Below are 16098 nucleotides of genomic sequence, written 5' to 3'. Positions count from 1 at the left end.
ATTCACTAAGCTGCCTCTGCGGCAGTTTGCAGCGTTGCTATCCTGCACTCCGCATCCACAGGGATGCGTTTGGGATGCAGCCTGTGCTCGGCCGTAGGGGCTGTGCTTTTTGACTTGCCCCATGGGAGCTCTGCCCGTGGTGATCCCGCAGGCTGGGACCTCCGCTGGGAATATCTGCTCCAGAGAGCCCAGGGCCTTGAGCACCTTTTTGCCCCAACACGGATTTCACTGGTTATCACCCAGCAATGTGAGGACTTGTTACTCTGGTCAGGCTAAGAAAAATTTCAGACTGAGAAGGGGATGTGTATGCTGACACATGATAATTTCTCATGTTCAGGCTGCACAGATATGGTCCCAAACCGCACCAGAGGACTTAATGACAGGAAAATACTAAAAATAGGTGTTTTCATCTACCGTAGACTGTTCTGTTTTGTTCCCAATCACTTGTCTCCCAGAACAGCTAGAACTGGCCCCTGAGCATCCACAACCTGAACTGTAGATTTTTTTTTTTTTTTTGTCATTACAGGTACCGTGTAGTAGATCACACTTCTCTCTTATCATTTGAACCAACTATTTAATTGTCTTGCCTAGAAACTGCTTTTTTTTTAATAGTAATTGAAATATTAGTAAGCCCTCTGTGTCCCAAACACAAATTCAGATAGTGTTTTTTTATATGAACTCTAGCAATGACAGAAAATTTGCTGAGAAGACATGACTTATGTTTTACCACTACAGATTAGGGGCTGTTTCTCTAGATCTGATTTGAAGTGTGTGGTGGTTTTGGGGGTGTTTTTTTTTTTTTTTTTTTTTTTTTTAAGACTCAGTGATGAGTCCAGGCCCTCACTTGTGTTATGTCCAGGCTGTGGTCGAGGAAGAGCCCTTACTGCACACTTAGTTTCTGAAATAGCAACAGCACTAATGCATGTACTGAACCAAGCACATTTAAAGATTAGCTAAGTTAACGTAAATTGATTCTGGGCATACCTGACTTAGTTCTGAATGCATACAAAATCCAAAAGTGTAATGATTATAACAAGACTTTAAATACTCTCTTTAAATGGATACTTACTTGTGAACACAGACTGATATATGTGCATCTTTTCCCATCTCCAGAGTACCCCTTCAAGCAATTACACACTGCCTACAAAGCAAAACCAGAAAATGTATATACATGGAAAGATATTTGATTTTTTTTCATCACACTTATATTTAATTTACTTTTTTGCCAGATTATTTCATAGTGATATGGTGTGCAATTTATTAAACTAAAAGTATATCATCTCTCCTGCAGCAGTTTCTTAGCCAGCATGAGCAACCATGGACTGAGATTGAGGAATAACAATTTCCAAGAGGCTGAATCTGCCCTTTCCCTGCCTATTCATCTCTCCTCTGCTGTCCTGGTCATTTGAAATGACCCCTTTGACATCTGTGCTTGCTTGTCTTGCTGGCAAAACAGGCTAAACCCCTAATTTGTTTCCCTCATTTGTTTGCATAGATTGGTATTCCCCTCTCTTCCCTTCCCCTATTTTTTTTTTTAAGTGATGAAACAGATCTACAAAACACACTTGGAATTGTGTCCTGATGTTACTGGCAGCTTCCCATGCAGCCATAATGCATTTGACATGTCACGATTACTCTGGTTTGCACTTGCAGTTATCACAAAGTTGAAAAATTAACATGGTTAATTTTCTTATTATCTTCCTCTCCAATTTGCTGCTTAACGGTTCTCAATTTAGAATGTAGGGGATTGAAAATTCAAGGAGATTTCTGCAGCAGAAATAAAACTGCAAGGCAGTGTAATAGCAGTGTTTTATACGCTTGGGTGACTGAAAGCCCTACAGAAAGCAGACGCATTTCTGTCCTTTAAGTTTGGCTCTACAGCGCTGGGATTTTGTAGTGGTTATTATTTCTCTGACGTTAACTATATTCCCATGGGTAAGGAAGTAGAAATAATCATGTTGTAGGTACTACTTCTATCCCTAGTGAGGGTGTATGGAAGAAAATAGCCATCACCTGTCTTGTCTAGAGGGATGGGGAAGGAGTTAAGTGGCTCTGTGCTCCCACCAGAAATGTACTGACTTGCAAATGAGTCAAGGCAAAGAGTTAATTGATCCGTATTGGTACAAAGGGCTGACTGGGTTATTGCCCCCCTGTCCCTGGACAACTGGAAGTCACGAGGTGGCCTCTCATTCCTGGTTGCTGTTTCCTGCATTGCTCCTGAAGAAATACTGTTGTGCAGCGCTTGCGGGAGGATTACAGTCCTGCCAATAGCCAATATGAAAGTATAGAGGGATGATAAGAAGTGCTGCAATCAGGGTGTTCAGCTTCTGAAACTGTTCTAAAAATAGAAATGCTAATCTGTGTCACTTGATTGCCTGCGCCAATTTGTTTCTCCTTTCCCCCTTTGTCCTTTTATACTTCTTTTTCTTTGGAGAGTATGTGGTACTTCTGCATGGGAGATGCAGAACAGCGGAGGAGTGAGTGGGTGCCAGTATGCTGTAACTCCTACATGAGAACTATGATTCAGGCCACTTTGTTTCCTTGTGAATACATTTGAGCTATGCTGGGAGAAGGGCTAGTCTGAAATGGAATTTTTCCATGGACGGTTTCTGTAACAGTGAAAGAAAAGTTATCTGGCAATACTTTCAAACTGTCAGGTTTTCACATCAAAACCTCCCAAAGGAGAAAAACAACTGCTCTTGAAACAGCAAAACACTGCTTTCCTCTGCAATTTTAGATTTGTTTTACTGAAATTAATTTTCTTCATGTTTGTCTGCACTCCCCCTCAAATAGCTTTTTGAGGGAAGCATATAGTCTTCAGAATTTTTGTTATCCACTTTTCCATTTAAAAACAAAGTTGAGATGGGGAAATCTTCCCTTACCCACTGTAAACAGTTGGCCAGTCTTATTTACCTGCACTGACAAAGTACTCACTTGATTGGGTCCAGTCTGTGTGCACTCTGCATTTCTATCGCAGCCACCGTTGCTCTCCAGGCAAGGGTTGATTTCTTTATAAAAGAGAAACAGTATAATGGCAGGGGGGAAAAAAAGTGACTTCTGAAAACCCAGGAAGGGAGAATTTTAAGTAGAGCATACTAGGAATGCAGATTTATGACAACTGTGAATCAATGAAACTCATTCCCGTAGCTACTTAATACCTCAGTCTATCTTGCAGTTGTCTTGGTGAAGGCTAATACTCTGCTGTCAGCGTTTCTAAAACCATACCTGGGCGAGGTATGGTACAACAGTGCCTAAAAGTCTTTAAGTTGGCAGTGGTCAGAGGAGCACGAGTGTATCAAGCTGCTGAAGATGGGTTGATCTCTGCTGAGAGGCAGATCTTATTAATAAAGCTTTGGTGTCACACCACACTGCTGTAGTTGCATGGTTTGCCAAGTAATATCAACCATGTGGCAGGTAGAGATGCCTTTGGCATCAGGGTCTATAGTATCAGGAAACTGCATTTTGGGTCATAGTGGAAGAAGGATCTTCCATCTACAGGAAAACTCACTCCTGTAGTTTTCCTCCACGTGATATATAAGAGATTGCAAATGCTTACCGATGCAGACTATTCCATCTCCGGTGTAGCCAGCGTTGCAGACACACGCTCTATTGCCGGGCGTTGTTCTTCTGCACTCTGCCTTGGCAGAACAGCCACCGTTGCTGGTTTTGCAAGCGTCAATAGCTGAGCAGTGACAACAACCCAGATTAAACTTGATGTGCTTAAATGGCTTTTTGCTTTTTCAGGTTAAGCTGTCTCTATGTTTTAAAGGGATTTGCTAACATTTTCTGAACACAGAATCTGATTTAAGAGGTCATAAACTTCATTAGTACCAAATATTTATTACATCTTATTGATTACAAGAGGGAAAGCTGAGAAGATGCCTGGAGTCTGGAAGGTAAGGATTCATCAAGGACTGACTTTCTGTAACTTTCAGTTTTCCAATTCTGCCTATTCCAACTGGGCACCGAAAAGGCACTTTCACGTTCTCTGGATTAAAAGACCATTTGAAGCTTTCCCTTAGCTTGCGTCTTTCTGCACACAGACGTATGCCTTCTCTTGCAGGATGCCTAGAGTGTAACACCAACCAGTCCTCCTGTGACAAAAAGTCCTGGGTGTTATTCAGATGGATACTCCTGCTGTTTCTCCAACTTTGGATGAGTCAGAGGCTTGCAAATTGAGTTTGCTTGGGTTACCCTGAGAGCAGGGAGGGAGCCTTTTCTGATCTTCAGTGTGAATCAAATCAGCCCAAACATTGCTTTAATTTTTGCCTCAAATGACCCCAAATTGCTGTTTCAGCAGCTGTAACAGCCAGACTGGGGAGATGACTTGTCCTGTAACTGGTTTTGCCCTGGAATCCTGTATAGGGGAATAAGGGAGAGTGCAGAGCCACTGTGGGTGACCTGTGTCACCCTGCTCTTCCTGCATTTGGGGAATTTCCCATCAGTAGATTAAAATGGATTTAGTTGATTTCTGCCAGAAAAGAAAATGAAAGCAGCTGGGGTAGGAGTGCTAAAATCTTGGATTAGGACCCTGCTAGCCATTGTGGGTAGACAAATATGCTTCTGTTCCCCAAAGCATTAGTATTTTAATCGGTTAAGGATTAAGTAAAACAACTGTAAAATTAATTACAATCACTGTAGCTGGAAGCAGTCTATTTTGTAAGTCTGGATATCCCAGACTCTTGGACGGATGCCTAGGATAAGCTGCTATTGTCTCTTTCTGAGGATCTCTCAGAACTCTCTGGTCTAAAGAAGTTGATTTTATCACCCTAGAAATCCGTGCAAGTTCAGAAAGCTGAGGAAATGGTAGGACTATACAGCTTCCAATAGCTGGAAGTGCTATTGTACCCTGAATTGGCCTCTCTTTGCTGGGCTTTGTGGGAAAAGGAGTAAAAGTCATAATCCGAGTTTCATTACTCTGCAAACAATGGGGCCTTGGTCGTGCACGGCATGTTCCCTTTTCTCTGGTCTCCCTTAGCATAGTGCCTTGCAACTCGGAGATTTTGAGCCCTTTGTCTGATATGAACCTGCACCTGTTGGGCTCTTGCTCGTTTTGAGGAAACTGGCAGCAATCCCTGGTTTTTAACTGGTGCATAGGGAAGTGCTCATCTCTCACCAGCTCCACCGTGACCACAGAGTGCTTCAAGCATGTTTTGTTTTGTTTTTTTTCCAAAAGGGAAAAAACAAAGTCCACTTGCCTGTGCAGAACGTCCCGTTCCCCTCAAACCCAGCTGCACACTTGCAATAGGCAGTGCCATTTGATAGGAGAAGGCAGCTAAAGAAGTAAAAAGAGGGAGACGACATTAAAAAAAAAAAAAGGAAAAAAGTAGTCAGGTCTTCTGTACAGCCCTTGTTTTTGTCCATTGTTCTGAAGGTATGTTACATAGAAATAACAAGGCGTTTAACCATATAGTGTGATGTAGTTACAACCATAAAAATGAACCTAGTTGGACCAAGCTTTCCAAATGCATTTTGGATGTATTATTTTAAGTATTAAAAAGGCACGCTTTGGTAATCAAGTGTCCTATTTTCTCGTGCAGAACTCCAGAAGTTTCATGCCTGCTCACCCCAAAACTGTGCCAAAATGTTTGTTTGGGTGCACACAATTTATTGAGGGATGCAGCAGAACGGATGCCCAGAGGTGGGAGCCAGGTGTCTGAGTCCTCTGGGTTCACGTTTGCCCTTCTGTATGCAAGTGTGGGTTTACTGCCCCGTGAGCTCTGCATAATACAGGGATTGCTCCCTGATGTCACCCAGGGACAATGTCACAACACAACCAGCGTGATCCCGTCCTTTCCTGCCATGCCTGCGCCTATCCTTACACCTACAGGGGTACGGGAGGGGATGGATAAGGCTTAGGGAAAGAACAGTCATCTTCTCCTTTCAGAAACACAGTCTTGATGCCAGCATGTGTGGGATCCCCCTGCGCAAATTAAAGAGTGGAGTTTTGCCAAAAAGCCTGGTTAAATCACTGCTGTGAACTGCAGTTCACAAACACGTGGGGGAGAGAATGATCTATATCTGGGGAGAAAGGGGGTTTGCCCTTCTGGTTTCTCTGCTCCTATGGAAGAGCTGTGGCTGAAAACGAGGAGTCTTTCCAGCCACCTTGCCTTGTTTTTTAAATATCTTGGGTAATGTAAATCTTGCTGTCTGGTCAACACTGGTGGGTGGGTGCGCTTCAGTAAATGGCTCAATGGGGGTGACTTGCTCCTTTGAAAACTAGTTAGTGTCCCAGTATTGGTGCTGGACAGCTGAGAGCTTTTTTTTTTTTGTTTTGTTTTATATTTTGATGCAAAGAGGAGAGCTGTTTCTTGCCAAATGCAGCGCTCTTTGAAGTCCCTAGTGCCAATGGCATTTCTCAATTATGAGTGTTGTGGTAGATGGGCCAAATAGGTGGAGCAGATAAAGCCAACCTCAGAAACCCACCTTTGTGATCAGTCTTGCCCTGACCTCCTGTTTTCTTTAGTGCTGCAGGCTCCATTTCTTTGTATACTACATAGTAGGATGTCTCACTTTTTTTTTTTCTTCTCCTGCTTCCCCTCTCCCCGCCCCCATTTGTTTCCCCCTTTAACATGCACATTTTGAACTTTTTGACCTCTTCACCAAATATGTTACATTAACATTGCTTTTTATCTCTGTGGCGGAAAACATGAGTGTTATCCATGCTGCTGAGAAGTCTTCATAAAGAGCAAGGTGGCCTATGCTTTTTGCCTTGCAAGAGATCCCCTTTTTCTCCCCCTCTCCTCCACATAAGTGGATTTCATACATACTTAGCGCTGGTATGGCATGAGGCGTTACATGCGTCGTCTTTGATTTCTGCAATAGGAAGAAAAAAAAAAGAAACTGGCATTAGAAACTTTGGGGTCAACATCCTTCTAGTTCCCAGTCTTTTGTTCCCACCATGCAGAGCTGGAGTCCGAGTTGTACACCAGGCAACCCTGCTCTTAGTCTGTGTAGAGACTCCATCTGTAGAGAGCAGTGGGCACCACTGAAATTCAGTTGTGAAGAAGAGGCATGTCAGTCAGTCAGAAAAACATTTCACCTGTTGTCATGTATCTGTATTTAGTCCGGCGAGTTTTGCACATTTTTAGTTTAATTGTATAGGTGTAGGTTTTCTAAAGGAACTGAAATTTGCTCAGATATAGCAACTATAGCAACTCTATTATGTTCATTTCATTACTATTTTTTCCCTGAGCAAATTTAAAAACTGATATTGAATGTTATTATTAATGTGCTTGTACCATTTTTTTATTTCATAATATTATACATAGAGTTCTGAAATAGTTATTTAATACATTTAAATTATGTTTAACTAAAATATAGTTTTATTGGATATAGGAGCTGTATTAAGCCAACACCAACTGATTTATTCTCTAATGAATTTTTATTTTATTGGCAAGAACATAATTTAATATCCAGAGTTGTATAGCTAAATCAATTTAGTGAAGCACCTGAGAGGCTTTTGATCCAAGGGTCAAAATGTGCTAGGTAACTCTGCTCTGCAAAATATATAGCCTTAACAAATTCTTTTGGGACAGATACAGGATGACACAAGTAGAGAATTAGCCAAGTAAGGCATTTAAGTCTCATGAGCGGTATCTCAGCTGGCTCTCTGTTAATACGGTGATTAATTGCTGTAGCAGAGGAGTGTCACCCGTATTTCAGTGCATGTGGGAAGCTGCTGGATATCTGCTAGTGCACTGGGATCCGATCACTGCTGTAGTTCTGGCATTTCCCGAAATGCTCGCTTCTCGCCGCAGGAAAAAAAAGAGGGGACACTTACGGGTCTCACATGTCACCCCTCTCCAGCCGACGTCACATTCGCAGGAGCCGTCCCCGTCGATCCCGGCGCTGCATTTCCCGTGGACGCAAGCGCACGCTGCGGGGAGAGATGGAGAAACCCTGGGCAGGGCAGCGGGGGAAGGCAGGGCAGGAGGGATGGCCCAGACAGCTTCTGCTGGCGGCACCTTCTGCTCTAGGCTATTTCAAGAAACACTTTGGCTTGTGCCTATTGGCTTCTACCTACAGAATAAATCTAAATTCAAGATGTGCTTATCTTTCCTCTATTCCCAAACACAGGGACCGAAACCGTATTTTAATGGGAAAGCATTGGTGAGAAAGCAGTGCTAAGGAGGATTATTCTCCCTGGATGCTGTTCTAAGGCTGTAGTGTGCCAGAGTAGGAGGCACCATCTCCAAAGAAGGGAGTCGAGAGAAAATACCATAATGGGGAAAGAAAAGGGGTTAATGTTGTTTTTAAGACTGGCCTATTACCCTGAGGGTGAAGTACCTTTCCAGGATCTAGAACGGACACGGTTAGAAGGTCTGAGGGGAAGGTCTTGACATCTGACAAGACTGGCGAAGGTGCCTGTGCGGTTCGGGAGTGCTCAGTACCTTGATCGCAGTTGCGGCCGTATTTGCCTCCGACGCAGCTTTCGCAGGCTGTGCCCACAAACCCCTCTCCGCACTCGCAGGTGCCGGTGCCGTTGATGCCGTCCAGGCAGACGCCGTTTCCGAAGCAGGCGTTCCCTGCTTTTCCCGGGCAGGGCTGGCACTGCTGCCCGAAGAAACCTGCGCAGCACTCCCTGGTCTGGAAACCAAGAAATGCCAGGCTGAGGGTCAAGACCAGGGTAGCAAGCAGGGGGCTGCCGGGTATCGTCTCTTGGGATGGCTGCCGGCGGGAGGTGAACGATAGATTTGGGTTTTTAGCAGCGTTTCAGCTCTGCTGGTCTCTGGCCACGCTCCTTACTGTGCCGGGGCTCAGGCACGCGTGGGGTTACCCTTCCAAAACCTGTGCTCCCTCTGCACCGCATCAGCTCCCAGCCCTTCCTATGCTGCAGCCATCAGCAGCCTTTAACCTTCCAATCTCTGCTGCATCCAGAATAAAAGGCCTATAAAGATATTGTCAGGGACCGCCTTGAAGGGCTGTGTGTATTTAGTGGGGATTATGAGGAGGGTGATGGGGGTTCCTGGCTTTTACCGTGACAGAAACGGTGCACTCACAATGATGGTTTTAGCACACTTTGGCTGGCACCCGATCTGGATGGTGTACGTTCTCATGTTGTTTTCAGAGAGGATGCAGTATTTCTTCTCCCCTGCCTGAACAAAAATTGGAGAGAGAGCTGCACTTCTGAGTAATATTGATCAGCTAGTTTCAAATGTTTTAAAAAAAATGGGACATTAACTTTATGCGTGCTGTGCACTGACTCACACATTCACAGTGAGAATGAAGGAAATACTTTTAGAAATAAAAATGCATTAGCTAAGTGATTTCTGCTAGTGAACATATGATCAATTTAACTCAGTGCCCTGTGGCATTTTAAAGATGTGTCTAATACTGCCTTTGCTCAGATTTGAACAGAATTTTTTCCTGAAATTTGACAAACATTTATGTTTTTTCTGACACATTTCCTGTTCTTCCTAATTCTTTTTGGAAAGCTGAAAGCCGAAGTTCTGCAAAAACAGCTGTTGAAATGTTATCTTCCAGGTCTGGACACAGTTGGGAAAGATTGCTTGCTGAAGAAGACTTGCTGCTGTCATTGTACACTTGTTAGAAGATTGAGATAAGCATCCTGCTGCTCATTGTCAAGGAAATGTTAATATTTTTGGGTTTTACTCACGAGCACTTCAGTTTGGCTTTGCCAGCCGACTACTTTAATGAGGCAGATGGGACTTGATGTGCTTTGGAATCCTATTACTGACATAATTAATTAAAAAATAAATGTATAAAGGAAAATACACTTCTATAATCACAGCAGAGGGGCATTGCCGGAGAAATTTAGATGCCAAGAAACTCTAGGTCTTATCGTGGTTGACAGGGACCTGCTAAATGTCTGCAGTTTTCCTGTGTTGGACCTAAGCATCCAAAGTCTCTATAGTCTCCAAGTCTCCTTGTGACCATAACTCACAGCATATTGTTGGGCCCAGGTTGAGTTTGCCCTTCTGTACATCTCTGATTTGAAGGGCTAAAAGCTGCTTCTGTAACTCCTCCTGTAGCAAGCATACTCCAGACCGTGCTCAACTCCCTTGGTTTTGCATGGTAGAGGTAACCTTTGCTGTTAGAGGAGGCTTCACATGTCCCAGTGCATACTAGAAACTGGTCTTTCAGGATAAAATGACCTTTAAGCTGCTCTTGATTCTGCTCCCTTGCTCTCAGGGTGGATCAAGTCTATTGACTGCAAGTAATGTATGTAGCAGGCTGAAGTAACTATGATAACTTTTGTTGAAACTGAGGCAATTATATTAAAACCAGGATTGAATGCATCTATGCTTAGTTTTGATTAAAAAAAAAAATAGCACTAACGATAAAATACTTACTATTTCTTTTGTTCCTGGGGGACAGCTTGATGGCTGCGAACAAATTCTGCACTTTTCCTTAAGCAGCACAAATGGGAGGTAGTTAGTAGACTGTATAGAGCTCCAGACAGGTTGTTTAATAGAAAATGCATAGTTTGCAGCTATATTTCTAAACCTAGCCCTCAGGGTGCATAATCAGGATAATCCTTTTGGTAAAGGTGGCGAGGGTAGCCAGACTGCTCAGCAAGGAAGAACATCCCTACCAGTGGGTCTGTAGGGACACCCCAGGGGAAGCCTTCTCCCAGGGGGAAGGAGAAGGAAAGCTCTTTTGGATATTTCTCTTTGCTCTTCTAAAGCAATGCTTCCCAAAGGCCTCCCCATCAAAAGCACAATAAGAGGCAAATCTTGAACTTGGACACAGTTTGCCTGTGGTGCACAGGCAGCTTGGAAATGGAAGATTCACTGTGTGTATGTCCTATGTTATATATATGTGTGTGTGCGACTCATTTGCACATTTAAGGTCAGTTTCTGCAAAATGCTTAGATACGTGTTGTACCTAGTACACAATGTTTAATATTATTCTTGTATAGCTAACTATGCCCTTACTTTTAGCAGGGCTTAAAGGAATGTTTAAGTATGTTGCTGCATTTGAACATAGCAGGGAAAATAATTTTCCATGGGAAAACAAAGGACCACGTGCAAAGAACCTGACTGAGCAAAGCTGGGGAAAGACTTCAGTGAAATATACTCAAATATGGGACTGTATCCCAAGGAAAAGAATTAAGCTACAGAAGTTCATGCCTGTTAAATTTGCTTTAACTGAAGCACAAGTGTTATTTTGTCTTCCTTGACTGGTTTGTTGCATGCCCCATAAACAGGGACATAAGCTGCCTGTTTGCTGTCCTGTTTGACTCGGGAGAAAAGACAAAGGGAACATATGTCTGGCAGTTTGAGGAAACCACATCTTATTCTTTAGAGGAATGTAAAACCATTTGTATTTCGTATGTAAAAGGAACTAAACGGGGAGAATGCTTTACTCGGAGGGCAGGAGGAGTTCATGTGTATGGGCAGTGGTAATCTATACCTGGAATGAAAAGAAACATTTTTCCTCACTAAAAATATTTTATTTTCCTTTTTTTTTTTCTTTTTTTTTGCTTTCTGTATGCTTTATAAACAAGTGGTCTGGCTAAGAAGATGCATTAGAGTAGTGCATTGCTATAATTTTCTGACGATTACAGCTCAGAAATTGCTTATTCCTGTGCTATTCTAATTATATTTTACCCAGGCTGTCAGTACACCAATTGCAGCATCAAAGCAGTCATAATAGATGCTAAAACTCTGGTAGGAATACCTTTTGCTGAAAATGCATGCATTCCTTACTGGGAAATAGTGTCATGTATTCTGAACATTTTAGCTGTGTTTGGCTATAGATCTCTCTGATGGGCCTTTAAACATATATACGAACAGAACCACTTACGGTGATCACGGTATCATTAATATCACATCTGTTCTTCTGGATTTCCAGGACTTTTCCCAATCCATGAATAATTCCTTTATCTGTTGCAACATTTGTATAACTTATAGGAGCATCGTTTATGAATAGCTGCAAAAGAAATGCCATCAGTTAGAAAGCAGCAGAGCTGTTTGGTAGCTATATGGCAACTAGAGCAGTAGCAAGTGAAAGGAGGAGCAACCTACAAGCCTTGCTTAGGGAAAACCGAAGAATGCAGTTAACTTCAAGCACTTGCTCACATCCCAGTTGCATTTAAGAGCTTCACTGGACTGGAGGGCATGAGATGTCATGCAGCCTGTTGAAGTTTCTTAGCAATAGGATTTGGCAGAGCAGCTTTTTCCACTGTGGGGTGTAAAGGTTTTGAAGAAGGAGCCTAAAGTAAGCCAAGAGCTGGGTTTGCTGTCTGGGGAGGGATGATGGGCTTCAGGGAAGCCCTCCCAGCAGCTGCTCCTTCAAGGAGGGCTTTCATCATCTCACTGCTACCCCACGCTCCCATCGTGCCCACACCAACAACAGCCCCACAAGCAGACGCTTTTCCAAGGCTCTGCTGCGGGCAGAGCAAACAACAGGGCTGAAACTGCTTTGGTGAGAAGTTTCTGTCTTCCTTTGCCTGTGCCCAGAGGGAGCTCTGGGCCGGAGGAGGAGGAGGAGGAGGACCAAGTTCTTTTCCCAGCTGTGCCACTGAATTGGGTGTGTCACTTAAACTTGCTTTGCCTGACTTTCCCATGAGTGGTGTTGAAAGGCAATTCATATTTGTTGCCAAACGCTTCGAGCTCGTAAGGTTGAAAGTGGAGTAAATCCACAGAAAATAGAATTAATGTTTTATAATTGAAGGCAGATTTTTGTAATAGCTCTTGGAAGTCAGATTAATGACTGCTTTGCAATGCAGGCTTGTAGCTGCTGGAGATGCATGTTCACCACAATAGCTTCTAAAATGCAATGCTAAATGTGAACAGTATAACTGAAATTAAATTCGATCAAAGATCCCTTCAAGGGTGACTTTGAATTAAGCAGGTCTGAGAAAGGCATTGCATTTGAGTGACAACTTTTGTGCTGTTGCATCCTAGAAGCTAATGTGGGGTGCACTGCTCCTTTTGACTGCATGTTAGTTTAATTTTGAAGCTGGATTCGTAAAAAGCAGGAAACCTGTTTCTCCAAGCAAGTGGAGACAACATTACCTGGCCGTTGTGGAGAAAGAACCCAACCTGGTAGGAGAACCCCAGCATGGTCTCCCTGTGCATGCCGTTGTGCAGGTTGTTCTTCAGCAGCTTCTCATCCAGCACAATGTGATAGCGGACTTGGCTTTCGTCCTGCAAACACAATTAAACTCAGAGTTACGTAACAAAGCATGAAAAGTTATTAGGGATAGCTTTTCCCACAGGGTATAAGCCAAATATAGATTGCCTGAATTTAAGGAGAAGCTTCTCCAGCTAGCAGGTTATTTCCCATTTCCTATGGTGGAGAGTCTGCATTCCTGTCGTAATGAAACTTTTATTGACCATGGGGATGGTCAATCCTCGCTCTTCCACTCCTTCAAAGTGTGTGAAAGCATGAAGCAACCCCAGGCTGCAAGATCTGTGACGTTGCCTGGCTTTGCCCATAGGGTGAAATAGTGGTCTTTACATCTCTTAGGGTGGGACCCACTCTATTTTGATTTCCACGGATTTGAAAAAGAAATATTTGCAGGCAAGAAGGTGGGAATTAAGATAGAGCTAATCTCCAGCAGTGTCCAACCCTATTTAATCCTCCCAACTTGGATGCTTTGGAGGAAAAGTTAAGTCTGTCTCATCCATCTTCATTTCTGTCTTTAATCACCAGCAGAGTGAGAACAAAACCTTGATTCATCAAGGCCAAGAAATGGGGTCTCTTCCCTGTGCCGAGCTCTCCCCTCTGCGGCAGAGTTCTCCCAAGGTGTTTGTTTCATGAAGAGAATAAGGCTTAGGCAGGCTTAACCTTACAGCTGTTTTCTGATTTTCTTTGTCAGATTGCCACACCAGGCAAGGTTGAGAGGATGGAAGAAAGACAGAAGAAACATTGCTAAGTAGTGGAAATGGAAAGGATTTCTCTGTGTGTGTAACCTGAGTCCAATGGGATTGATGTCCTATGTGTCTCTCAAAGTTTGTTAGAAATGCTTCTTACAGTGATGTGGAAATGACGATATCGTGTCACAAAACAACTAAAATAGCGTTCAAAAGTCATTTGAGCAGATGTAACTTAATCATGTATGAATTCTTCCGGTGAGGCAGCAAGCGGGACTTTTGCCGTGGGTCTGCCGGTTGGTGGTAAATGTTTTGGGACGAATCACTTGAACCTTGTGCTCCTCAGCTTCCTGGTCATAAATGGAGACCATGAAAGCAGGGACAGAGTGCGGCAGAGTAAATATTTATGGAAGAGGCAGAGAAGTATTAATGTCATTGAGCAAGTGATGGGCGAAGCTTCCTCTGCAAGGTGTGGCTCTCGATATGTGCATTCGATAAAGCTGTTTCAAACTGGAGCAAGTATGAAGAAAGGCGCTGGGATGACGCAGGAAACGGTTAGCTTATCTTGGGAGGAGACTGACAGGATTGAGGAGGCTGTTTGGCCTCGTAAATACGTCAGGGTGCAAATGCCAGAGAAAGTTGTTTCAGCTAAAGCATGTTCTTGGCATAAGAATAAAGGACTATAAACTGGCCAGAGGTGTACTGTCAAAATAATATAAACTAGCTCTGGGCAGGAGGACTGAGGTCGGCAGGGGAGGTGGGATGGACACGTCTGCGCTGGTGGGAGGAACTGGTGGCCAGGTCAGGCATGGTCCTGGTGTGGGGCTCCTGGGAGTGGGCATCGGCAATGGGGTTTTTTTTAGGAAATTTTTGTGAGCCCTGGGACTGGCCAATGGTGCTTGTAAACTGGGATTAGAAATGGTCTGCAGAAAGTGGCCAGGCAATAGCGTTCCTGCAGGAGTGACAGGGCAAGCATCTGGACAGTTTTAAGAAAGAGTCAGAATATTTTGTGGCATTATTAATGGTGGGGGTGCTAGTGATGACAAGGGACTGGACTTGTTCACCTAGGAAACTCATTTCTTTGTTATTCCTGGTCATTCTTGTACTGATCTTTGCAAAAACAAGAGCAACGAAAAAAGGTCTACTGATGAAACGTCTTGGATATTATCAGCATGGTTTTAATCTAGAGAATGACAAAACCCATAATAGCTAAGCTCTTCCAGCAAGCCAGGAAAATATAGGTGGATCCATCCCTCATCACCGTCTCTGGTGTTAAAAACAAAACCAAACTTACTGGATTTCTGGAAAACAAATGCCTCTTCCTATTTCTCTGGCCTCTCAATCCATCCACTTAAAACCGAGATGAGATACTGAGTTAAGACAAGTCTTGTGAGTAATACATACCAGAGTAGCAGGCTTTTTATCCCTTAGGTAATTTTCGATGGCATCATTATTTGGGGCAAAGACTGTGTACGTGTTTGCAGCTTCTATTTCATTTGCCAGGCTGTATTGCTGTTGTGAAAACACATAAAAACAAATTAGAATGACCACCGATAGTCTGATACCAGTCCAAATGCAAACAAAGCAGAGAACTGCTTCTGTTCTTAAAACGATGTGAAAGCTTACAATAATGTAGCCCCTGAAAATGGAGTAATCGGGCATTTGCTCCAGGCGGGCCAGCAGCCTCGGCATGACGGTGCTGCGGAGGGGGGTCAGGACCTGCAAAGGGAGCAGATACCCCGCGTCAGCGCATGTGCTGTGGTTGCACCTGCGAGGATCAGATGCAGGACAAAATGCTGTTCTGTGCAAATACTTTTTTTTTTTTTTTTCCAAGAGCTGTTAATTATTTTCCAATGTTTGTGGCGCAGAGGAACAACTCCTCCCTATAGGGTCGTATACCTTATCAATAACGTGTATGATCCCATTTGTGGATGCGATGTCACCAGCCACGATATGAGCACCCTCGAGGGTGAGGTTCTGAAAGAGGGAGAGGAGAGAGGGTTTGCTTTTGCGTCGCAGTGATGCTGTTTTCCCAGTGGTTCGTGCTGTGGATTTCCCCACCCTCCCAAACGCTTGCCTGGGGCTCCACCACAGCTCCGCTCGCACCAGAGGATGGGTTACCCTCAGGAGAGGTGACTTTGGGACTCTCTGCTGTTCCCAGTGTGCAGACTGGCAAAGCCGTGGGGTTTTTTGCGCTGGGGTGGTGACTCGGGGTAGGTGTGCTTACACCCCCCCTGCAGCAGGATGAGCTCCTGTGCCAATTCACGCCCTCCTGTTCTTGTGCAGCCTTGGAGGACCCCTTTTATGATTT

The 16098-nt window shown here is 43.8% G+C and overlaps 1 protein-coding gene across 1 annotated transcript in view; it reads right to left on the bottom strand.

Moving 5' to 3' along the window:
* The window catches only part of STAB2 (stabilin 2), an 87319-nt gene that overhangs the window by 24385 nt on the left and 46836 nt on the right, over positions 1–16098 (bottom strand). Inside the window, exons 30-43 of the mRNA XM_010566362.1 lie at positions 15687–15764; positions 15414–15506; positions 15192–15299; positions 12987–13118; positions 11761–11898; positions 10317–10367; positions 9003–9098; positions 8394–8589; positions 7784–7879; positions 6771–6816; positions 5199–5275; positions 3557–3682; positions 2935–3008; positions 1070–1141 (exon numbers count right to left, since the gene is read on the bottom strand). Of these exons, the coding sequence (XP_010564664.1) occupies positions 1070–1141; positions 2935–3008; positions 3557–3682; positions 5199–5275; positions 6771–6816; positions 7784–7879; positions 8394–8589; positions 9003–9098; positions 10317–10367; positions 11761–11898; positions 12987–13118; positions 15192–15299; positions 15414–15506; positions 15687–15764 (1383 nt within the window). The remainder of the gene's footprint in view (positions 1–1069; positions 1142–2934; positions 3009–3556; positions 3683–5198; positions 5276–6770; positions 6817–7783; positions 7880–8393; positions 8590–9002; positions 9099–10316; positions 10368–11760; positions 11899–12986; positions 13119–15191; positions 15300–15413; positions 15507–15686; positions 15765–16098) is intronic.

The sequence above is a fragment of the Haliaeetus leucocephalus genome, unplaced genomic scaffold (assembly GCF_000737465.1).
Source record: "Haliaeetus leucocephalus isolate CR32 unplaced genomic scaffold, Haliaeetus_leucocephalus-4.0 Scaffold206, whole genome shotgun sequence".
NCBI lineage: Eukaryota > Metazoa > Chordata > Aves > Accipitriformes > Accipitridae > Haliaeetus > Haliaeetus leucocephalus.
Note: the sequence above shows the minus strand (reverse complement) of the source record. Positions and strands in the feature narration are given on the sequence as shown.